The 22,606-nt window shown below is 32.5% G+C and overlaps 7 protein-coding genes across 12 annotated transcripts; 2 read left to right on the plus strand and 5 right to left on the minus strand.

The window, feature by feature from the left end:
- Nucleotides 1-173: 173 nt before the first annotated feature.
- Clbn (Nuclear export mediator factor NEMF homolog Clbn) lies at nt 174-4,004 on the minus strand. The gene is made up of 10 exons (XM_033343670.2): nt 3,834-4,004; nt 3,560-3,731; nt 3,289-3,491; nt 2,132-3,210; nt 1,890-2,070; nt 1,523-1,824; nt 1,259-1,421; nt 877-1,174; nt 535-797; nt 174-460 (listed from the first exon to the last, which is right to left on the minus strand). The coding sequence occupies exons 1-10, from the start codon at nt 3,887-3,889 to the stop codon at nt 262-264; spliced, it is 2,916 nt and encodes a 971-aa protein (XP_033199561.1). The 5' UTR covers nt 3,890-4,004; the 3' UTR covers nt 174-261.
- A 220-nt stretch (nt 4,005-4,224) lies between these two features.
- Nucleotides 4,225-5,394, minus strand: RpS16 (ribosomal protein S16). Its single transcript, XM_033343699.2, has 5 exons — nt 5,283-5,394; nt 5,141-5,185; nt 4,934-5,065; nt 4,582-4,696; nt 4,225-4,497 (listed from the first exon to the last, which is right to left on the minus strand). The coding sequence occupies exons 1-5, from the start codon at nt 5,289-5,291 to the stop codon at nt 4,352-4,354; spliced, it is 447 nt and encodes a 148-aa protein (XP_033199590.1). The 5' UTR covers nt 5,292-5,394; the 3' UTR covers nt 4,225-4,351.
- A 156-nt stretch (nt 5,395-5,550) lies between these two features.
- On the minus strand, nt 5,551-8,421 carry LOC117161941 (chitotriosidase-1). The gene is made up of 5 exons (XM_033343728.2): nt 8,236-8,421; nt 7,499-7,562; nt 6,648-7,309; nt 6,264-6,553; nt 5,551-6,175 (listed from the first exon to the last, which is right to left on the minus strand). The coding sequence occupies exons 2-5, from the start codon at nt 7,560-7,562 to the stop codon at nt 5,737-5,739; spliced, it is 1,455 nt and encodes a 484-aa protein (XP_033199619.2). The 5' UTR covers nt 8,236-8,421; the 3' UTR covers nt 5,551-5,736.
- Nucleotides 8,422-8,974: 553 nt separating this feature from the next.
- mRpL54 (mitochondrial ribosomal protein L54) lies at nt 8,975-9,819 on the minus strand. The gene is made up of 2 exons (XM_033343743.2): nt 9,610-9,819; nt 8,975-9,411 (listed from the first exon to the last, which is right to left on the minus strand). The coding sequence occupies exons 1-2, from the start codon at nt 9,695-9,697 to the stop codon at nt 9,128-9,130; spliced, it is 372 nt and encodes a 123-aa protein (XP_033199634.1). The 5' UTR covers nt 9,698-9,819; the 3' UTR covers nt 8,975-9,127.
- A 156-nt stretch (nt 9,820-9,975) lies between these two features.
- LOC117161935 (uncharacterized) lies at nt 9,976-14,758 on the plus strand. 2 transcript variants are annotated; one of them, XM_033343716.2, is made up of 7 exons: nt 10,112-10,307; nt 10,463-10,629; nt 10,711-11,349; nt 11,444-12,702; nt 12,764-13,134; nt 13,234-13,470; nt 13,562-14,758. In XM_033343716.2, exons 1-7 carry the CDS (start codon nt 10,278-10,280, stop codon nt 13,763-13,765), a joined length of 2,907 nt encoding a protein of 968 aa, XP_033199607.1. In that variant the 5' UTR covers nt 10,112-10,277; the 3' UTR covers nt 13,766-14,758. The 2 variants fall into 2 exon arrangements, with proteins under 2 accessions (XP_033199610.1, XP_033199607.1); XM_033343719.2 differs by lacking the exon at nt 13,562-14,758 and having other exon boundaries at nt 9,976-10,307; nt 13,211-13,345.
- LOC117161948 (uncharacterized) lies at nt 14,379-22,476 on the minus strand. Of its 5 annotated transcripts, XM_076624429.1 has the most exons (5): nt 19,757-19,916; nt 19,599-19,656; nt 17,119-18,300; nt 14,991-15,445; nt 14,379-14,656 (listed from the first exon to the last, which is right to left on the minus strand). In XM_076624429.1, exons 4-5 carry the CDS (start codon nt 15,424-15,426, stop codon nt 14,379-14,381), a joined length of 714 nt encoding a protein of 237 aa, XP_076480544.1. In that variant the 5' UTR covers nt 15,427-15,445; nt 17,119-18,300; nt 19,599-19,656; nt 19,757-19,916. The 5 variants fall into 5 exon arrangements, with proteins under 5 accessions (XP_076480544.1, XP_076480545.1, XP_076480542.1 ...); XM_076624430.1 differs by lacking the exons at nt 17,119-18,300; nt 19,599-19,656; nt 19,757-19,916 and adding exons at nt 20,235-20,296; nt 20,383-20,511; XM_076624427.1 differs by lacking the exons at nt 19,599-19,656; nt 19,757-19,916 and adding an exon at nt 20,235-20,418.
- LOC117161946 (uncharacterized) lies at nt 18,214-21,243 on the plus strand. The gene is made up of 8 exons (XM_033343735.2): nt 18,214-18,311; nt 18,651-18,700; nt 18,780-18,827; nt 18,907-19,005; nt 19,105-19,160; nt 19,377-20,314; nt 20,406-21,043; nt 21,116-21,243. The coding sequence occupies exons 1-8, from the start codon at nt 18,214-18,216 to the stop codon at nt 21,241-21,243; spliced, it is 2,055 nt and encodes a 684-aa protein (XP_033199626.2).
- Nucleotides 22,477-22,606: the final 130 nt, after the last annotated feature.

Below are 22,606 nucleotides of genomic sequence, written 5' to 3' on the forward strand. Positions count from 1 at the left end.
CAAAATATAATTGTAGAATTAGTAATTTATGTAATTCTGTGCTAATTGTTAACCAGAATTGATCTTTTATATTTATGCAAGAATAAAGTACATTATGTAAGTTGTTTAAAATGATGGCATAATATTCAAGTCTTAAACAAACAAAGTATTAGTTAAAAAGATTTATCGATATATAACTTCTGTACGAGTAAATCACTTTATATATACATATACAAATACATGTTTGTTTATTAACAATGTTTACAAATTGTACTTGGACACTTATTTTTTAAACTTCTGTATCTGCGGTGCACTTATCTTGACTTTTCCGGGAATATTTCTAGCTATTGTTTCCTCTCTTACAGCTTTTAATAAGTCTTTTTCTTTTGAAGTGATTTCTTTATCTTTCATAAAAACTGTCATAGCAGTCTTAGCTGCTTTTCCTCTCTTACCTGTACCTGGCGTTAGCTTTACCTTAAATCTAAAATATTGTAAATATATAGTAAATAAAAATTTTAGTGTAATTTTATATAAAAATAAACCTGTTTAGCTTACTTATAATTTAGTACAGTGTTGTAGGGTGCTATAACGGGCACAGCAAATAACAATTCATCTTCTGAAACAGGTTTTCCTGTTAACTGATCTAACATATTTACTTCGGGTCCAGGACCTGGATCTTCTTCTTCAATGTTTTCTACAATTTGAATATTTTGTGGTGCAACTGGTTTCGCCATACCCTTCTTCTTTGTTTGTTGCTTTGGTCCAGATGGATCTTTATTTTTATTTTTTCTTTTATTTTCTTTTGCAGCACCTGCTGACTAAGGATCATTACATTATTATGTGAGAAGCTCTTTTTTGTAGCATAAATGTCATTAATTACTAAGAGATAATATTTACTTGAAGAACTTGCATAGATAATTTTCTATCTTCTTCATCTTGATCTTTATATTTTTCTTTCATTTTTTTTAACCTGCCTTTTTGTCCTCGTTTTAAAACAACCTGATCGTTTTTTTTAGGTTCTATCTCAATCTTTTCTTTATTGTCTTTTTTAAGAGGAAGCTTCTGTTTTATTTTAGAACTCTTTTGCATATTCACAGCATTTATTATTACGGGCTTATCATCACCTAAATAAATTACATCTAAATCCTTTTGTGGCATCACTGTTGACTGATTATTGTCAACATGTAATTTCACCCTATAAATGTTATTTCAATAATTAATTATATAAGTAACAATTTTTAAACATAAAAAATTACGATGAATAAATCATAGAATTTACTTTGAACCAGAAACGTCAATTCTAATTTGTGTATCGGGAAATTGAACTAGATTATTTTCTTCATCACTAACATCTTGATTAACATTATTTTCTTCCATAATTATATCTACTTTAGATTCCTCTTGAATAGGATTTAAATTATTCTTATTTTCAGACTGCTCATCTATTTAATATAAAGGTATACAATATGAATTAATAATAATGAAATTTATCTTTTTATGCATTTACGTATCATTTATACATTTATATAACATAACATTTTACCTTCTTCGGAATCCCCTATTAATTCGATTTCTCTATCTTCTTCAATAAGAGAATCTGTGTGTTCACTTTCATCATCAATAATTCTGACTCTTCTTTCATCTTTATGTCTTTCAATTGAACTTTCTTCTAAACAAAATAAAAATCCTAACCCCATCACTAATTGACAATGTGGTAGGTAATTCTTTTTTCCACGAATCATAAAGGATCCAGTAGTAAGATATTCACCAGTTGGAGCCGTTTTAGATACTTGATCATTATTGACCCACCATGCCCCTGCTACTACTTTAGCATTCCATGCAATACTAATATAAAAATTATAATGTTTTTATAATAAAGACATATTAGTAAGATATAAGCATTTATGTACCTGTAAGCAACAGCCATTGTGCCCGCTTCAGCTAAAGTTTTTGGAGGCACTGAGTCACTACCAGGATTTTTAATAACTACAGAACTAGCACCAGTTAAATCCGCGTGAACATATATATCTCCAGACTTAAGGTATCTCTTTACTATCAATTCATTTTGCTGTTGATCCCTTCCACCAATAACTACAAAGTCACAAAATTATTGGCTTTTATCATAAATATTATATGTTTTTTATCGACTTACCAAGATAATTCTCAGAACTAATAAACCAATAAAATTTTTCAAACCAATATATTTTCCTTAGTTTGTTAATACTGTGAATAGTTTGGACTTCTTTTAGCGTTTGTTTTATCTTCTTTTCTGCCGATTTTAGGGCCTTATCTTGCGATTCTATTGTTCTTTGTTGCTTTTTAGCTGCCGATCTCTTTTGATTATAATACTTTGTAGCATTTCCAAAAGCTGTATGTGCTAAATCAATGTCAATTAACATAGGTTTTAATTCTGATTCTTCATCACTATCTTCATAAGGATCATGTAATAGTAAAGAAATATGATTTGTTTCTAATTTTAGTTGTTTAATTGCAGATGCAACTGGATCTCCTCTGCTCTCTGCTTCTTTTAACAGCACTTTTATATCAGGCCAAGCCATTTGATTGGCAAGGGCACTTTGTATGGCTAATATAGCATTGTCCACCAAAGTTTGATTTCTAGAAATTAGTTCAGCTTTTTGTTTATCTAATTCTTGAGTTTTCTCTAAATTTATTAATCTTTGACCATGATCCTTTTTTACATTTTCTAATTTTTTAAGGGCATCTCGTTCTTGTTGCAAAGCTTTTAAGTCCAACTTTTGACCTTCCATTGTGGAAAAATATTCATCTACTGCAACATCAAAAGAATCAAATTCCTTGTATGGATAATCTGTATATTGTTCAAATAAAAATGGCTGAAATTCAATATTGGTATATATGAAGTCTTCTTTGCCATCTGCAGTTGGTTTTGATTCTTTTTTTTGGATAATGTAACCTTTTGAAACATTTTTTCTAGCAAAATCCATCATTTCATTTGCATATTCTAATGCCAGAATTAATTTTGGCATATGTTCTGCAACATTAAAATCTTTGCCAATTTTACAACCCAGCGTAAATCCATGTTTTAATAAAACATGATCAATTACACTAGCACCAAATTTTACAAGAGGATTTAGTAATTTTTTCAAACTTTCTCCTGCTTTAGCACTCTGTAGGTGTTGTTGTATATTTTCTATCGGTGGCATTGTATCCTGATGAGCATGGTCCATATTATATTTCTCTTCAACAGCAAATCTAATCATTACATACTTTTTTAATCTCTCATAATTATACAATAATTTCACTTAATGTTTAACTTGCATTATAACTTACCTGATCTTATCTCCTTCTGTATGAGGCCTCAAAATATTTAAAATAGTCATTTTATGATCTGTCAACACTATGTTCCCACGATCATATAATTCTAAAATTACATGATATGCTGCTTCACCACTTCCAAATTGCAAATCGATCATTCGATCTACTCCTATTTGAGTGAGACTTTCAAGTCTTTTATTCTTAAGGTGTTTACGCATCTACAAAAAAGGCATGACAAATAAATGTTTTTCTAAACAAATCGTCCAGATCTTATAATATAATGTACCTTCATCGAAAATCCTGATGGTACTGCATTTTTAGGCCATTCAAATGCCGTTGTATGAATTCTATTACCAGATTCTAATAAAAGGACACATTTTTCTTCACTTCGTTGAAGACGTATGAGATATGTTCGATGATCAATATCGTAGATTTGATTTACGCGCATACCAATAAACCTAAACGTTAAAATTGACATGAAATTATTTAAAAACACTTATCTTACATACTTCATCTTCTAACCTTTATGCACGAAAAACAACATTTTTACATTTACTTACTTTTGCAGCTCACATATCGTACAAGCAATGTCATAGGAATTAAATCTCGTTTTCATTTTTATACATATATTATTCCTTTTTAATTAAATTACTGACAGAACTTATTTTCATCTGACACTTAACTCTCACGTTGCATACGTATCACGCATCAGTACACACACACACACACACACACACACACACACACACACACACACACACAGAGAGAGAGAGAGAGAGAGAGCTGCCATATACTTATATGTATATATATATATATATGTGTACACGTGCAAACTCACATTTTTGCAATATTTATCTTTTACAAATATACTTGCAGTAAATATGAAGCAAAAGTAGTCTTAAAACATACGTATGTATACTATATCTAATGTATATATCTATACAAATAAAATTTTTATCATAATGAAATGCTATATTTAACGACAAAAAATTATAGGTACATAAAGGAATGCAAGGAATTTTTTTTACATTTTTTTATTCAATTATATGAATAAAGTGTAATATGAAATTTGCAGGTGTTAACGATAAGATTTCTGGTATCGTGCTCTTGCACCTGGACCACCAAATTTCTTTGGTTCACACCGCCTTGGATCAGCAACTAAAAGTGTACGGTCATACTGAATAAGGATATCTTTTACTTCCTTTTTACTTGCTTCATCAACATCTACAAAAAAATATTTCACATCAATAAAATGTATTTGCAATATGCTTATATGCATCTAATGTTAAAACTTTCATCAATACTTACACTTTTGATAATATGCCACAAGAGCCTTAGAAATAGCTTGGCGAATAGCATAAATTTGTGCTACATGACCACCACCATTTACTCTTACTCTAATATCAACTCCAGAGAACTTTTCCTATACAAGAAATCCAATAAATATAATATTACTAAAATAAAGACGTCCTCAACATAGTCAATATGAGGCACCGCATCAGTATTATGATTTTCATAATCATAAACAGTCATTTTCGGAATAAGAAAGCATCACAGGAAAATATAAAGAAAATTTTGAAAGTTATTTTTCTGTCATTTAAACGAACGTAGATAGATATTTTTAGAATTCAATGGAATTGACATATTATCGAATACTTACTTTGCCGAGTAACAAAATAGGTTCTTGTAATTTATACTGCAATACTCGAGGTTCAACCAATTCCAGGGGACGTCCATTTACTCGGAGATTTCCACGGCCTCGTTTGCAGTAAGCGACCGCGGTTGCGCTTTTCTGTAAATAAACGTGTACATTTAGAAGAACACGCGCAAACATAACCCTACTCGTTTTTTGGTACTCAACACTCACTTTGCGTCCGAAGACTTGGACTGATTGTATGGGTTCTTTCTGTTTCTAAAAATAAAATTAAATGTCAGCTTGAAATCGAATTGAATATTTATCTCATATACAGAACGAAAAATTTATAGAATTTGGAATAGGAAAAACCTACCTTTTGCATGTTGCAAAGTTCGTCGTGGAAAGGAAGTTGAACGGTGTTTGTTGAGCGGCCTCGATGTTTTCGGTACGAACTACACTAATCAAATTCAAGCTTCAAATGACTTCCGTTTATAAGCACAATTCAAAAACGATTCGAGATCGATTAGTAATTAAACAAGTTTTATATTTATTATCAAGTTAGTATAGAAAAAAGGGAAAAAAAGGATTACATTTATGTAATTCTGATAATGGAAAGATAATGGAATAATAATAAGATAAAATAATGGAAATTAATATAATTGTATTGATTAGATTTTATATTGATTTAATATTGATTAGACATTAGTTTAATTTTATATAAGAACAATAACATTTTTCTAAATAATTCAGTACAGCATGTGTAGAAATGTATACAAAATATTACGTTCTGTTACAAAATACATCTCGTTTGGTCGATTCGTATCGATCTAACAATCAGGTACATTATATCTATAATTGCAACCATTAAACGATGTATCAAATACAAGATCAGTGGGGCAGCGGAATCTACTAATAACATATTTGTTGTATGCTTTTTGACAATAGTAAAATATTGAACAATCTTTTGGATCTCGAACAAAACCTTCCTGTGTGCATACAGAGTCAGACGGTGTTGATGATGGCAGTGCTGTAGTTGATGATGTCGGTAATGGTCTTGTTACAGTCGATGGATCAGGTTTAGGCAATTTTGTAGGAGTAGAAGTCGGAGAAGGAGGCGGAACATATCCTTTCAGTACCCTGTTTATGCTGCGCAGAAGCGGATATTTATCACCACATATGCCATGAAAGTCATCCGTTTCGACGCTCCACATCATTATACCTCCAAGTCCTTTGGACATGACGTATTTGGCCTTCTCTTCAAGAGATCTAGGAACATAGATATATTATTTTCTATACATCCTTATTTCTATATTTTTTATCTTTCTTTCTATGTTTTCATAAAGCGAATACTTACATGACGTCGTCATATCCAACCCATTGGTTGTCTTTGAAAGCATAAGGCACGCGTTGTTCAGGCTCGCGTTGTACGGTCCATCCCTGCTTAATATACTCGCAGATTTCGTTGTAACCAAGCATGCCACCTTCTCGCGTATAAGGACCAGCCTTTCCAGGACCAATGGTTGGAGAACCTATCGTATTATACGCGGAATTCGACAAGGTAAAGGATCTACCGTAAGCGGGAACACCAAGAATGAGCTTGTCAGCTGGTGCACCTTGTTCAAGCCAATATTGAACAGACGAATTCTAAAACGTAAATGTTTCATTTCAGAATCAATATATCGAATATTTTGTTATCAACTTCAATAAAAATTAAAGATAACTGAGAATGCGATTTTACCACGTTGAGCTTAGCTTGCTCTCCTGATTCCTTAGAGGAAGGATATAGAGGAGCGTTAATCGCTGCGAAATTGTTCCACGATCCATTCAAGTCGTATGCCATTAAATTAATAATGTGAGGATATTGTGAAACTTGCGAAATAAGATAAGATTTAGAAGCCGAGACTTCGGCAGCAGCGACCGCCACACTGAGAATGTAACCATGTTTATCGAATTCTTCTCTTAATTCTTTCAACATTGCAATATAGTTTTCTTTGTCGGCCAGTTTGCCGCCACGCTGGTTCGGATATTCCCAATCGAAGTCGAAACCGTCGAAATCATACGTTTTCAAAAACTTTATCACGTTCTGAACGAATCGTGCACGTACGTTAGGATTCGCTACAACATTAGAATATTTCGTGGAACCTTCGTTCCAACCACCTATTGCTATCAAAGCCTTAGTTTTTGGGTTCAATTGACGAAGTCTGGTGAATTTTCCATAACCATCTCGGCCGTTTGGCAGATCTAGCCAGCTATCTAATATTCTAACGTTACCATCCTCAGAAATACCAACGAAGGTATAGATTATATGAGTACATAGATTTGGATCTATGTCGGTCGATTCGAATTGTCCACGTCCATTACGATAAGCTGCCCAGCTACCATAGTAACAAACTATCTTCTCTGAATATTAAAAACGGATTACGATATTGCAACTTAAGTTGTTTGATATGGCAATTACATAGAAGAACAGAACATATCCGGTATTACGAAATTAATGAACTGATTAAATACTGATAAGGAACTTCAAAAATAATAAATGTATTGATTATTTGCCATTTATTTATCAGTAATCGTGTATTTGATACTTACTATCAGCCTCGATGATCGCAGTAGCGTACACTATAAAGGCAATTAGAAATAGTACCTTCGACATCTGAAAATAAACAATTTTTTTAAGTATAGTTCAATTAATAATTGAAATTTCACCAATGGAGATATATACAAAGAACGAAGAACTTAGTGTGACATGTGGTATTCTGACAAAATGGATATTAAAAATTCTCACTATGATTATAAAGTTTTCATATTTTTCCTTTCATATAAATTAAAATTCTTCAATCGTTTTTATATCGATCTTTAATTTTTTGTTTAAATGATTATCGATTTTAATAAGGCCATAGATATCATTCCATTAATTATAATTAAGAAAATAAAATACGTGAAAGAAATTCTTTAAAATGGAGTTTGAATAATTATAATGTCAAGCGTCTCGTTTATATATATTCCGAATATTTCTTTAATTTAAAAATTGATACAGACTCATATGTAAGACAAATTGCGATAAGTTGCGTTATTGCTTCTTTAACATGAAAGTGAAATAAAATAAAGCTAAAGAAAATAAAGCTAAAGAAAATAAAATGAATAGCTCTGTGAAAAGTAATAAGAATAGACAATATTGTTAAATGAGAATAAAAAGTTTTTAAGTATATATTTTATGAAAAAATTTCAAAATTCCATAGTAAATGAAAATTTTATCTGTGTCAGATACAACATTATATAAACATTGAACACAAAATAAAGTTAGATCAAGATAGAAGAAATATTACCTGTCCGAAAATTGAAAAGTTTCACTTGTTTCAACCAGTATTGATATGTTATAAGATTATAAGGCAACTTGTCGCCTCTTAACTTAAGAAGTATTCCAAATTTATTTATCGTGTACAGATATCGAGTAATAATTGTTTCTTAGATTTCCTTAACTCAGACCTTTATATACCTACCATAGAAACTTCAATCGCAATCTGGACGCGTAATCGGAATTGATCATTATCGCTGTTTGTCTTTTTCCCTTATATCGTTGCATATCCTCCACCACTCCACCAGGCGCTTACTATGTTAAATATGACAGTTCCTTTGTACGAAGGAAACATTATGATGAAGTTAGCGCAAACGTATTCACTAATGTCTAAATCAACGATAACGTGGTGTCAAAGATGCGAAAATTGTAAATATTACATTTGCAAGTATTGTATATAATATTATGGAAAACAATTAGTTTGAACACGGTGTCTCAGTATTTCCTCACGTTGCATTACTTATCAGTTGTTTCCGAAGAATTCGCGAATCCGTGACTGTTCTAAATTAAATATTATGAAAGTTGATTTTACTGTCGGATGATACTTCGCCAACAAATTTCGCGCGCAAAAATATCTGATAAAAAGCGTAAACATGTACCATTTATCATTTTACTGTGTTATATAGGAAGTTTATATTATTTACATACTTATGAACATAATCTTAAACATGATACTATAAGGTTTATAAGAGTATAATTCAAAACTTACATAATTTTTATAAATACAGTTTTATTTATATATATACATACATTTCATAAGATTCTAACAATATTTTAATAAAATTATCTGCTACTAAATTATTGTAATGGAAATGAAGAAGACAAAATGAAATATTATTATAGATTTGGAATTTATAGAATTTTTAGAATCGTTTGTTTTTTATGATTTTATTGTTTCTTATCTGTGTCATTTTACGTATATACCTCCAATACTGTTTTGTATTTGGGTCTAAATCTGATAATTTCAATGGTTCAGTTCTGATTTGCCACAACCATTCAGGATATTCAGAATCTGGCTTTAATTTTATATCTTCTCCTTCTTTATAAATGTTTGATCCACATACATAATTCAATAATTTATTGACATCTTCTTCAACTGGTAAGTCTATTTTTTGTTTAACTCCTTTTACCTTCTTTTTATCAACAACTAAAAAATAAAACAATGTATTTATGAAATCATTTGACAAAAATGAATACATAAGTATTTAAAGAAACAAATTTTATAATAGGAAGTAACAATCTTTGTAAATTAAACAATATAACATGTGCGACATAACCTCTACTTTTGATATGAACATAGAAAGTTAAACTTATACATAATGATTTTACTAAAATGTATTTTTACCTGCATAATTCTTCACCTGTATCGTATATTGTATTGCAATAATATTTTCTGTAATTCTCGGTAATCGCAAAATAGATAGGAGAGACATGATATTAACCACAATGATATAAACGAGTGTCGACACTCATATGCCCAAAGCATTGAAGAAATCGTTCGAAAATTGAATCGTGAAAATCAACATGGAATACAAGGAAGTTCACGTTCTGTGCATGCGTGACATATTATTAATATCTTAGACGGAGACAGAAATACTCTATTCATCTCTATCTGTCTCACAAGAACGAGAACTTCGTTATCTTCCATGTTGATTTTTCACGATTAGACACAACTCAATTTTCGGATGGTTTCCCCTAGCGAGTGTCAAGACCTGTTTATACGATCGTCATGGCCGCAACTAATGCAGTTACATCTATGATAGTTATTCTTTGCTATAGTTATTTCATTACGCGGAACTTTTAAATGTTGACAACGGTAATAAATCAAATGCGCAATGACAAACAATAATCGTTAGGCTTATGTTAGACATAGTTTTATCATGATTTAATAAAAAATCCTTAGTAACTAACTGTAGACTATGATCATATCAATATTCTTTTAAATGATTAAAATTAATTTTATGATCCTGAGGAACAATATACTAACTCAATCCTTTATGTTTCGGTTATGTAATGCCAGTAAGCAGCGATAGAGTAACGCGGGTAGGTTTTATCATAAAATGATATAGCATATTGCATATCTCATAAAGAAGAATTTTTAATTCATACTTTTATTTTTACATTAATTTTCTTATACTATCATATCTCTTTTGATTTATATTATAGGATAATTGAAATAATGTTATTTAATGTTTTAGTCAAAAACAGTAGGTTTTGCTATAAAAGGAATTAAAGGAGAACCAATAGTTAGTCATACAGAAAATCAAGAAAACAATAATTTTTTGACAATTGCTCCTGCATTACCTATTTTACCTGGAGCTCCTATACCACCAAAGTTATTTAAACGCCGTTATAATTTATTCAGGTATTTACTTTTTAATTAAAAATTATTTATGATTTTGGTACTAAAAATGTTTAAAGCTTTGTATATAAGTTTTACATATAGTCCAACAGATTCTCCATTTAACATAGAACATGATAAGATCGATGGTTCTAATGCAGTTACTTTACAATGGACAAGCGAAGGGAAGACTGTCATGGCAACAAGAACATCTGCAGAAAAAGAGAAAAGTCCTGACAGAATATGCCTTGATAGACGAGGACTTACCTCTTTTCCAAACATAATTGGGGAGCCACGTTTACGTTTATTATCTCTTCAACATAATCTTCTTACAAAGATTGAAAACTGTAATTTCTCTCAGTTAACAAAATTGGTGTTTCTTGATCTATATGATAATCAAATTGAAAAAATATGTAATTTTGAAATATTAGAGAATTTAAGAGTATTATTGATTGGAAAGAATAGAATAAAAAGAATTGAAGGATTAAAGCAACTTTCTAAACTGGAAGTTTTAGACCTTCATGGCAATCAAATTGTACAAATTTCGGATTTAAATAATCTTGTATCCTTAAAAGTGTTAAATTTAGCTGGAAATAATATTAAAACAATAGGATACCATGATTTTCAAGGTTTAGCATCATTAAAAGAATTAAACCTCAGGCGTAATAAGATTAAAAAATTATTAGGTTTTGATGAAACACCACAACTGCAAAAATTATATTTAAGCAATAATGATATTTACAAGTAAGCATTTTATAAACATATATAAAAGATATGATGCATGATCTAGTTATAGTAATATACTTGATAATTATATGTTGAATATTTAATATTTTAGAATTGAAGATATAGGAAATCTTGTTAAAGCGTTACAGCTTAGAGAAATAACAATTGATGGAAATCCTGTAACATTGAATGGGGATTATGTTTCTTTCCTTGTATCATATCTACCAAATTTACAATTTTTATCAGCTATGCCAATCACTGAACAAATCCGAAGAGCTGCTGTGGCATGGAGAACGACGAAGGAACAAAGTAATTCAACCTTTTTAAACCTTAGTGCACAAGTTTGTATGAATGCTCGAAGAGAGGAAATTATATCAAATGCTAAAATAAGTTGGGAACTTCTTAGATGTCATTCCAGATCATCCACAAATAATAGCAATAATAAAAACAATATTCGAAATAGTAATATTAATACAATGCAAATTCAGAAATCAAATAAATTCAATATATTAAAACCTAAGAACTTAGAAAAAGTAAAGTCGAAAGGTTTTGGGAGTTTAACATCTATAAATGAAAATATAGAAGCAACAAAAATAAATATAAAGAAAAGAAGTAATTCTAGCGATAATTTATTTCGATTAAAAGATACAACTAAAGCATATCCACTAGAATTTAAACTTCCACCAATTTTAGATTCTATCGTAGATAGTTTAATAAACAATAAATTTGATGAGAAAATAAAAAAAGATCTAACAAAGACGAAAACCGAAAGCGACACTGAGAGTACATCAAATAGTGATTCAGAGACTCTAGAAGGTCATGAAAATTTGCAAAGTTGTTTCAACTCTCATTTCTTAAACTCCAATAATTATGCTTCATCACACGATGTTAGTAAAATTGTTAATAATGAAACATTTGATTCCATTAATGTTTCCCCATCATCAGAAATAGCTGATGAAAAGAATGATCAGCCTTATGAAATATTGAAGTCTTCTAAGCTGTTAATGAATGAGAAACAAGATCTAACAAAAATATCTCAAAGTACACAGTTTCATAATCAGCATGGTCTAATTGATTGTCAATCAAAATCAAGCATTGATTCTTCTGGATATTGTTCTTTAAGTTCTAAAACTAATAGCATTGATAGTTGTAAGTCAGTATTGAGTGACCTTAGTACCTCATCTACTACTAAAAATATATTGCAAAAATATAAAAACTTAGAAAAAGACAAGAACAAGGTGAAGAGTGCACAAGGGAAAAAAATAGTATGTTATAAAAGTAATAAAGCAGCAGCTGCTAGAGCTAAGTATAAAGCCGTTACACCACCAAGTCCAATCCCATTACAAAATACATTAAAAGAAAGAGAACAAGGTATGAGGCAATTATAATATCTATATTATGTTATTACTCTTATATCATTATTAATTTATAGGAGGGGATTATTTAATAGAAATAGTTGGCCGTTGTTTGAATATTTATGGTCAAGGTGCATTGCGTTTTATTGATCGACTTTGGGACTCTTCAAAAGCTCAAGACGTTAATATAGTTAAATTTAATTATGTGCAGTTTAATGATGTAGCCAAAGTGTTGTGTAAAATAAAAAATAGATTTCCAAATTTAGAACATTTTATGTTCAAGGAAACTAATATTAGCTATCTTGGACAGCTCAATGCATTAGCTGAAGTGCAGGGATTAACAAGTATTCATATAGAAACTGGAAATCCAATTATATCAAAGGATTGGAAAGTTTATGCTATATTTCGGCTAGCTCACTGGGGCTTAAAAATTATCAATGGAAAAGAAGTAATTATACCTTAACTTTTCTTATAAGTCTGTATAACAATATTAAAAGCCAAGAATTACTAATTCATATTAATAGAATTAACAATTTTTTTTTCATAGGTCACAAATGAAGAAATTGATTTAGCAAATGAAGAATATGCTGGTCTTGTTGATATTGTGATGTGTTCACTGCCAGAGTCTTTATTACAACCTTTATTACAAAGACTTCATTTAGAAAAACTGCAAAGACAAACTGGAGAAATTACTGCCAAACAATTTTTACTTAACAGTGATCCAGCTCTAAGAAGCGTTGTTGCTAAGGAAGCATTGCAATGGAGAAAAGGAAGTATAACACAGGTAATCAACTATTCAATAAATATTTTTAGGATGAAAAAAAAATTTTAATTCAATTCAATTTGAATTTTTAAATAACTGCTTTTAACTGCAGGAAGATCTTATTTGGAGACACAGAGGAAAAATACATTTACTAAATTTAATAAACCTTACTGTAGATGCAATACAGAAGTTACAACTACTCGAAAACAAATGGCCACGTATTTTATATGAAATAATTCATACTACCTTGTTTGATTTTTCTGAGATGGACGAATATATGAAACGCTGTAGTAAAACACTCGAAAATGATAAATAACAATTATATCAGTGTATAATTTATTGTATATAATGTATGAAAAAGAGAGAGACAGGATTGATAAAATTGATTTAAATACTTTTCATAAAATTATACAGAATTATTGTTAAATAAGCTTACATGATCATATAAATTTGTATGAATTCACAGAATATGTTTTTATATATTCATATAGATCTATTAGTTTGATACATATAATCTTAGGACATACTATATTTATTTGTTTTCCTGGTTAAATTTTTCTGATATGTTTAAAATATTTGCAATAATAAATGAAAATGGCATAATATTCAAGTTTTGTATAATTAAATCTGATTTTATGTAAGAGTTTATTGTAATATTAATATACAATAATGTATCTTATCTATGTATATGTAACAAATTAGAAACTTGTTAATTGGAAAGATATGTATAATTCTTAAAATAATACTTAAAAAAGAAAGATTTACAAGCACATATAGATTGCATTTCATAAGAAAATAATTTAAATTTTTGAATATTTTTCACTTATGTCATAATTACTGCCCATAAGTATATGCCAATAAGATTAATCAATTCATAAAAATTCCTATTTACAATAATGAAATGCAATTTCATATAGAACTATCATTTATCACTTTGTTCCAATGATAGATTCTACGCTAAAAGAGATCGTCGATTTCTTCTCCAAACAAGGTCCACTTTTAGCAGCAGAAATATTCTTTTGATCGTTCACAGAGGAAGTAAAATTGTTAAAACTTTTCTTCATCTTACGAGGTTCCGCGACCTGTTCAAACCACGGGATCGTGGAATACATACTTGGGAAGGGTTGTATTTTTTTCGAACCTTCGCATTCTTGTTTGTATTCCTGATTTTGTGACAAACCATTCAACAATGGAGCGTCTGCGGTAACTGTAATAAAAATATGCTATCAATGTACAAAAATACCGAACAAAAAATGCTAATATCATAGCAAATAGTTAATCGACGATAATAAAGTATTATTTATGATTCTCCAGAGTTTTACATATGTTAAAAACAGCTGTCGCCATACGTGCGATACTTTTTACGACTACCTATGAATCCTCCTCTTCTTGTAGTTCAAATAATATCAAAGAATTCATGTAAAATCAAGGAAGACCATAAAATAGGAAAAGAATAACAATTCAAACGCGAGAAAATTGAAATTAAAGATACGTTTTCTTTCTATTGATTTACTATATAAATACTAACTATAAATACTAACATGCTGCAGGTAAACCATGAATCGTTTTCAATCCATAGAATCCTTGGGTTACGCTAATGCTGGTTTGCGTAAAATGTAATTGATGACGTTGAATATTCTTCCCTCTTCGACAGACTGGTGTTTGATCTGTTTTCAGTAGATACGGCGAAGCAGACGTATCAATCGGGGTGTGACAAACGCTTGAAACGTTTTCACCGAAGAAATTTCCTTGAGCCTGTTGTTGTCTTCTGAGTGCAACTTGAGCGGCCATCACCCGTTGCCTCTCGACCACCAGCAAACAGCAAGGACAACGACAGTCCTTCCACGCACACGATCTTTTGTGACCCTTCAGTCCGGAAATTACACCGTGGTTCCTACATCTAGCGCACTTTGGACTCCTCAAACGTTGCTCGATTCCGGAATTCACTTGAGTCGAATTACCGCTTTCGGTCTTCATCTTAAATCGTTGTGATACTCTGTACAGAGAGTATATCTTCTTCAAGATTTCCACGAATAATTACTATTTCTTGTTTCTATCGCATAAAATTTATTCGTGGAATATTATAAGAATTATTGTTGGGATTATACGCTGTGCAGTATATGTTGGTACAACATTTCATATTTACAAAGAGATTGAAAAGTTTCTAATAACCACTACGTTTATGGATTATCGATTCTTCAGCACGACCGGTTTGTTAATAAATGTGACGAAGTTAAATATTAGTTAGTGACAAAATTCGTATATATTTCATGGAAGAAATCACGTGAATTTAAACTCGTTCGCCGATATATCTCGCGAAACACCCGTCAATTTCCCTTGTTTCCAGCTTCCTGTAAGATTCTACCCGATGAAACAGTCAGTGTACACTGTTGAATGAGTTATATACATAGTGGAATCTTTTTCCCTCTGTCGAAGGAGGTGTCTCCGCATCTCCTCCTACCAATTCAAAATGTATTTTTAGAGAAGGAACATGTTGGGATTGGCTCGAAACGCGATGTAACTCCGCCACTTTTGTGGACCAGGAGCCAATCGAGGCCAGCTTGGATCTCGTTCTTCTTATTACTGTCAACTTGTATCACCTCGAGAAAAAGGCAAAGATCTTCGTTAAACCCGTACAACTTCTTTGATTACGGCCACCGTGACGGAATCCTACGGATCTTCCGTAAGCAAATAGGCACAGAGAGCGGTTTTATACAAAACGGCTAAGATTTATCGAGCATGACTCCTTGCGGGCAACAGAAATGCGCGTGCTTATTTACCCTTACCGACAAAAACAATTTGAATGAGACACATCGATTTATCATCGTCCAGATTAAAATAAATGATTGCTGTATTCGTTCTTCTTTACACTACAAGTATACTATTTTCAAGAATTTAACAATCAAAATACAACGATTAACAAGTATCGTATTTTGTAATTTCTATATCAATTTGTAGAAAAGAAGAAATGGCATATAAAGTTCTGTTTAGTTTCCCTTTGAAACCTAAACCTGACGCTTCCTCTCCATCCGTCAGAGTATATAGATTTTTATCCAAGACAAGGGAAGAACATAACATTCAGGTTTCTCCAGCACTTAACTGCTGCCGGAGTCGAAAGAACACTCATACGTTAAGAAAACATACTCGAAACTAATATTAACTGTGCGTTGGCAACATCCGAGAGGATCGTATTAACGAGCTCTTAAAGCAAGATCACAGAAAGAATGCCATGTGGCCGCAGCTGGCGGTGTGTACCGTTGTTAGCCGAACGTGATTCTCTCTCTTCTATTTTTGCAGTACGGAATAGGACGAAAAGGGGCAGGAAGATTGCACTATCCTTCGCTTCCCGATACTCGAACGATATTATATTTTTAGTTGTAACCGAAAGCGATCTCGTCTTCTTGGACATTCGATGACGTCTCCACGGGTGAACTTTAGTAGCCATTTTCCACGTATAAACTGTAACTCTCAAAAGATTCGTATTCGACTAGTCACTTAAGTGAAGTACTAAGATATAAAATTCGAATGTCGATGAAGAAAAGATCGTTCTCTTAAAAGAACGATAATGCCTGTTAAAGGAATTTTTTTTTCTTCGTAGACGATGAAAGGAGCGAACGATCAGACAAGTTTAAATTTACATCGACGCCGGTAGGCACGCGTGAAACGTACCGAGGAATTTGCCCTAATGAGCGTGGAACGAAGGGGTGTCACTTTAGACGTTTCTCCGTTTTTCCTATCGGACATGGACAGCTTTGCTCGAGGGTGTTGTCAGTACGGCAAATATGTTGACAGGTCATTCAACATCTTCCCATCGTTTGCCCGTGGTGGACCCTCGTTGAAGATGCGTGACTGAAGAGATGTTGCACCTCGGAATATCCATAGCTAAGATTGGCCCTCCTCGAGACTGTCCTTGCGAGAACAACGTGCTCAACGAACCAAGAATTTTAACAAGAATTATTAATAACGAGATAAAATAAGAGCGTAAAATGGGGGGAAAAAGAGAGAAAAGAAACGAAAACGTTTTCTCCTAATTCACTTTAGGATTAAAAGTAACTTTAAAACTATTTTAGAATCGTATTAAAAAAGAAGAGGGAATGGCAAAATTGAAAATCGAGTATCAAAAGTAGGCAATGTTCTTGGCTTTTTGACAACTTTTCGACATTTGCAAATCGACATACTTTGCATTTGTTCGCGTCCTGGGGGCTCTACGCGAAACACGGTAACCCGAAATCCTGGTATACAAAAATTAATAAATCCATCGATTTAACAATTGCAAAAGTCCCTCACGGTTGAAATCCTCGCGCGTGCCTCTCAAATGCGCGCCGGTCGGAAGTGGAACAAAACGTGTGGGCCTCGAAGTTACAAACATGTTATGTAATTCAAAATTCAAAGGATAGATTAAACAAACAAAATATCGCGACAATAAGCAATTAATTCCGAATAGTTCCAAATATATGGTAAAATTTACGTAGCAGCGACGTTGCGATATTTGTAATGCGATCGTTCACGAAAAAAGTATAAAACTTCTCGATTTTAAATATCGTTTCATTCATGTAAGGTAAGATGTGTTGCGAAGATGCATATTCGCACGTTTTAAAGATATTCTAAGAAGAGTGACTCTGAAATGCAAATAACAATTCAGAAATACAATTCTTGAAAAACTGTATCATACAACGATAGAATATTTTTAGTTTATTGCCGATACTACATTTTTTTGACATAGTTATAACGCTGACGAACAACCAGTGATCAAGCTCAATAGCGATGCCCCACTGTACCGATAATTTTGTTTGGTACTTAAGCAAGTTTATCGTGGGTTTCACGGGAATGCTCTTCTTTTACGTGGTTTTCCTGAAAGAAAGGTAACTTTTAGCTACGGGAGCGAACCGAGAAAGCAAACACAGCCATCGTAAAAATACGTGTGTTACAGGGAATACAGTTGCCTATGCAAACCGAGAGCAAGAGAACTCTTACGGCGTAAAGGGGAAAAGTGAGTCACGTTGGTCATACGTGCGAGATTTCTTCCATGATTTTTCCTGTTGTCTTTTCTTTTTTGTCAATTAATAAATAAATGTTCTTATTACGTATATATATGTCTACATACTGATATATGAAACTGATTATAATATCCGAAAGGATATCGCGCATCGTATGACCAGCAATATCATGTGCATAGCATAATCATAAGTTCTAATACTTAGTACTAATTCCTGCCCTTTAGACGTTCAGACAGATGCGACTGCAGAGAAGGGTAAGCATGAAATCATCGATAATATTCATTGAAAGATGATATTAAAAATTCGATAAAAATGTTATTGTCTTCTATACAGGGCTCGGATCAAAACCTATGCTTGCGGCTGTAAAAAACGTTTGGACATGTAAGGACGTTCTGTCGTAACAGTGATAAGACGTTCGATTTTTTTCGTATTATTTTAAAAATTGACATATGGCTTTTAGGGTATAGGAAGATTCGGGAATGTTTTCTGGAGAACGACCCAGCTATCGCATCGAAGACCGCATTTGTATTAGGAAAAGGTCTTCCTAAAAATGACAATGGTAATTTCGACTTCCCCAGCAAATCGCTGTAAGTCTTACCATCGTGAATGGTTTTCACGATTCAACAATTCAGTGATCTCATGGTTACTTCGATTGCAGACGTATCATCGGTAAATTGCATGTGCTGTGTAACGTTGCTCAATCAGAAAACTAAGGTAAGCGAAAATGTATTGTTCGAGTGGAATGCGATCGTATTAACGACAAAAATTTTTTACGCGAATTAGTTCACAGAATCAACCATGAGTGTACGAAGAAAACGATTAAGTAGACACTGTATTTATCGCCATTGCAGCGGTCTCGTATGCCCCCGGAAGTTAGTGAAAAAAAGAAAAAACAGGCAACATTACGTTCACCTACGCGTTTCTCAACAGGCTATTTCTGATTATTGGAAAGTGTCCGATAAATCGGTACATGGTGAAAATAATATTAACGAGGCTCAAATATATCAAGAAAATACAGGCGGGAAGGAAAAAACCATAAAAATAACTCACGAACATAAAGAAGAAATATCGAAGAAGCATGATAAATATGCGGCGGAAGAGATTGAAAAGGATATGGTATTAAAATCAGAATGTAAATCTCCGTGTGTTTACCCTAATAAGCCTTGCAGTGATTGCAGTATCTCTCCATTATCTCTACGAATAGCTGAAACTAAACACGAAGAGAGCGAAAGTATTAGAAAATCGAGTAGTTTCAAACACATTTGTGATAGTAATACGAAACATTTTTTAATGTACATGCAGGAAGATACCTCTAGTGCTTTGGAAAGGAAGAGTAGCTCGTGTAGAACTAGTAAAATCGATACATCGCACGAACGTTCAAAGAAAACTTCGAGTGAAAAATGTTCGCCAAGTGGCACAAGTTTCGACGAAACCACTAATACAGATGACTATATGAATTCGATTTTGTATTACGATATACGAAAAAAGTTTGCGTCTACTGCTAAGAAAAAATCATCAAAAAATTGTTTGAAGATTGAAAAAGGCATTGAATTAAAATTGACTCCTGAAGCAGAAATAAAAAATACAGAGAAAATTAGTTCACATCAAGAGTCGGACATTGATGGAATCAAAAGTAACTTTTCGGACAACACGCGGGTGTACTCTTTGAAACAAAAGCAAAAATATAATTCAAAACGCCCTATAAATAAATCGGCTACAAAATTGCAAAAGAAACTTCCATGTCGTAACATTGAAATTAGTTCAGACATGCAACAGAAAGATACTTACCCTGTTTCTTGGTATAAAAATACAGTGTATCAGAGAAAGCTGCCAAAATATCCTTGTCAAAGCTGTTATTGCGATGCAAAGTTAGTTACGTCACTTTTTAACATTGATCAATACACTGTAATATAATACTAAATTTTATCTCCGTTACCAAAATGCATTTTCTCTTTTCAGAGCACGTAATTATGATGATTCCCGATGGAGTGGCAGTAAAAAACAATCCTTCTCAGATTTGCAGCCCTATTCTTCGTTTCAACCACAATACAATACGTTATCTATGAATTTGCAACCGCAAAGGAATAATTCTCCATATGAATGTCCGAGGACGAAGAAAAAAATTGATTCAAGGGCCGATTATAAATTTTCACCGTCTCATGAAACTCGTTCGTCGAAATTCAAACCACAATCGATGCAATATAAAGAGAAACCGACTTTGGTCATCTTCAAAAACAGAAGATCCAATAGATCGAGGAATTCGACGAATTCGTTATATAGTTCTTCGACCACTTCTACCAGTACTATTAAGAGACCTGTTCACGACAATTTAGTTACGTCTCAACGTTCAACCTATAAATCATCACGTTATACGATGCCTTCGAGTGATCAATATAAGCATAATAAGAACAGCGCAAAAATAGATACTACTTCTTCGTTGTCTTCATCATCAAGCTTATCATCGTCCAAACGATTTCATTCTTGGACAGTATTACCACGAAACGCTGTTTATCATAAACAAGAACCGATTTCTTCCTCTTCGTGCACAGACGTTCACAGATGGAGAAGAAGATACTCGGAAACGAAGAAAAGGACGAGTTCGTATCTTTCATCCACTACCTGTTCTTGTTCGTTGTCACCGTTATCGACATTTAGAGATTATTGTTTAGAGGAATCGGAGAAGGAAGCAAGGCAAATTAAAAAGTCGCGGAGAAAACCAAGATTTCGTGCACAGAAGAAGAAAATAATATACACGGATGAACGTCACGTTAGATGGAATATTAAGAATATGTATTAGAACTAGAAAAGTAAAAGGAAGAAAATGAACAGATATGAAAAGCATGGAAAGAAAAGAATTATTGATGTAAGAAGTATATTTTAATCATAGGTACACGTGAGGAAATCACAAACATAATTTATACCTCGATATTATTTAAATAGAAGGTCCACGCAACAACGTTGGTAAAGTAACATTTGTGACATGCTCTATTCTTTTAGTAGAACCATCGATAAAGACATAATTCAAGCGTGAACTCGGTTAAATCATAAATTTATCGTGTGACGATGAAACGTAAGCAACAACAGTAACGAGTACACGTAATTGGCAGGTACCGAGTTAGCACTGAAACTCCGTGAATAAATTGGACGTGGTGTAAAGGAGTGACGCGTCCCGTTGGACGTTTGGAAAATCTGAAACTCGATTAATATGCGTCGTGTCCGTAGGTGAAGAGTCTATAAGTAGATCTTCTACGGACACGAACGTCAGTCATATTCATATATTATGTTCTGACCTGGTAGACGAAACCTTCCTTTACGCTAACGAGATATCTGCAATGGTTAACACTATACATACATCAGGCAATGCCACGATATACATCTTTGCCAAATATCTCAACTACAATTTCGTTGTTGTGAAAAAAAGGACAAAGGATTCTTTCGCTTTATTATGTGTAATCGTAGACTTTTGAATGAAGAGATCTTCCTTTTTCTTATTATTCGTAGATAACGTATGTTCGTCTTTTCAATTTGATAAAAATGTATCTTTATAACATTATTGTGATGTATCGTTTTTCATAACTTTTATGAAAGTTAAATAAAATATGTTTACTGCCATCATCATAGTTTGTAAAATATTAATCGAAGTTCTTTTCCAAATTAGTGATACGAGTTGAGTGATTGTTTAGGTTGAAAAGAATTTCAGAATGACTCTTAACGTCGTATCGATGTCTGTGCATACAAAGTCTTTTTTCCAAAGTTCTCTCGTCTTAATCTACTCGAGAATCTCTCTGAATGGCAGGCTTTGTAAAGGAAACGTCGCAGCTGCGTCCCTTTCGCCTCGTATTTTGCACGCATTCCGATGAAATAAAACGAGAACAGCAAGGGTGCCGACTTCAACCGAGAAGAAATATTTCGAAACGGGATGTTAAATGAGCGAACTGTCCAACTGTCACTCTACCTAGTACCCAGTTTCTTTAGCACTTAGCGAAAATATGAGCCAAAATGAATCTATATATTTTCGGTGTCCATGTTACAAATATACGCGTAATGCTTGTACGTTAGATATTATTTGTTAAAAAGACTCTATTCTAAAACTATATTTTCATTCTTATTCGTCGCTTTAATTTCGATGAAAAAAAATAGAATTATATAATGCAATGTAT

This window comes from Bombus vancouverensis, chromosome 14 (assembly GCF_051014615.1).
Source record: "Bombus vancouverensis nearcticus chromosome 14, iyBomVanc1_principal, whole genome shotgun sequence".
In the NCBI taxonomy this organism is placed as follows: Eukaryota; Metazoa; Arthropoda; class Insecta; order Hymenoptera; family Apidae; genus Bombus; species Bombus vancouverensis.

Coding starts and splice junctions, on each gene's coding strand:
- Clbn (XM_033343670.2), bottom strand. CDS start 3,889: ATGAAAACGAGATTTAATTCCTATGACATTGCTTGTACGATATGTGAG. Junction 1,825..1,889: donor ACAATGGCTGTTGCTTACAG/GTACATAAATGC, acceptor TTTTTATATTAG/TATTGCATGGAATGCTAAAG. Junction 461..534: donor AACACTGTACTAAATTATAA/GTAAGCTAAACA, acceptor ACAATATTTTAG/ATTTAAGGTAAAGCTAACGC.
- RpS16 (XM_033343699.2), bottom strand. Junction 4,697..4,933: donor CTATTTTGTTACTCGGCAAA/GTAAGTATTCGA, acceptor TTTCTTGTATAG/GAAAAGTTCTCTGGAGTTGA. Junction 4,498..4,581: donor TGTGGCATATTATCAAAAGT/GTAAGTATTGAT, acceptor ATTTTTTTGTAG/ATGTTGATGAAGCAAGTAAA.
- LOC117161941 (XM_033343728.2), bottom strand. CDS start 7,562: ATGTCGAAGGTACTATTTCTAATTGCCTTTATAGTGTACGCTACTGCG. Junction 7,310..7,498: donor TGCGATCATCGAGGCTGATA/GTAAGTATCAAA, acceptor TTTAATATTCAG/AGAAGATAGTTTGTTACTAT. Junction 6,176..6,263: donor GTTGGATATGACGACGTCAT/GTAAGTATTCGC, acceptor CTATGTTCCTAG/ATCTCTTGAAGAGAAGGCCA.
- mRpL54 (XM_033343743.2), bottom strand. CDS start 9,697: ATGTCTCTCCTATCTATTTTGCGATTACCGAGAATTACAGAAAATATT. Junction 9,412..9,609: donor ACAGGTGAAGAATTATGCAG/GTAAAAATACAT, acceptor TTTATTTTTTAG/TTGTTGATAAAAAGAAGGTA.
- LOC117161935 (XM_033343716.2), top strand. CDS start 10,278: ATGCCAGTAAGCAGCGATAGAGTAACGCGG. Junction 10,630..10,710: donor CGCCGTTATAATTTATTCAG/GTATTTACTTTT, acceptor TTTTACATATAG/TCCAACAGATTCTCCATTTA. Junction 11,350..11,443: donor AGCAATAATGATATTTACAA/GTAAGCATTTTA, acceptor TTAATATTTTAG/AATTGAAGATATAGGAAATC.
- LOC117161948 (XM_076624431.1), bottom strand. CDS start 15,426: ATGAAGACCGAAAGCGGTAATTCGACTCAAGTGAATTCCGGAATCGAG. Junction 14,657..14,990: donor TCATGGTTTACCTGCAGCAT/GTTAGTATTTAT, acceptor TTTTTATTACAG/TTACCGCAGACGCTCCATTG.
- LOC117161946 (XM_033343735.2), top strand. CDS start 18,214: ATGCCCCACTGTACCGATAATTTTGTTTGGTACTTAAGCAAGTTTATC. Junction 18,828..18,906: donor TGTAAAAAACGTTTGGACAT/GTAAGGACGTTC, acceptor TATGGCTTTTAG/GGTATAGGAAGATTCGGGAA. Junction 21,044..21,115: donor GGAAACGAAGAAAAGGACGA/GTTCGTATCTTT, acceptor ATTATTGTTTAG/AGGAATCGGAGAAGGAAGCA.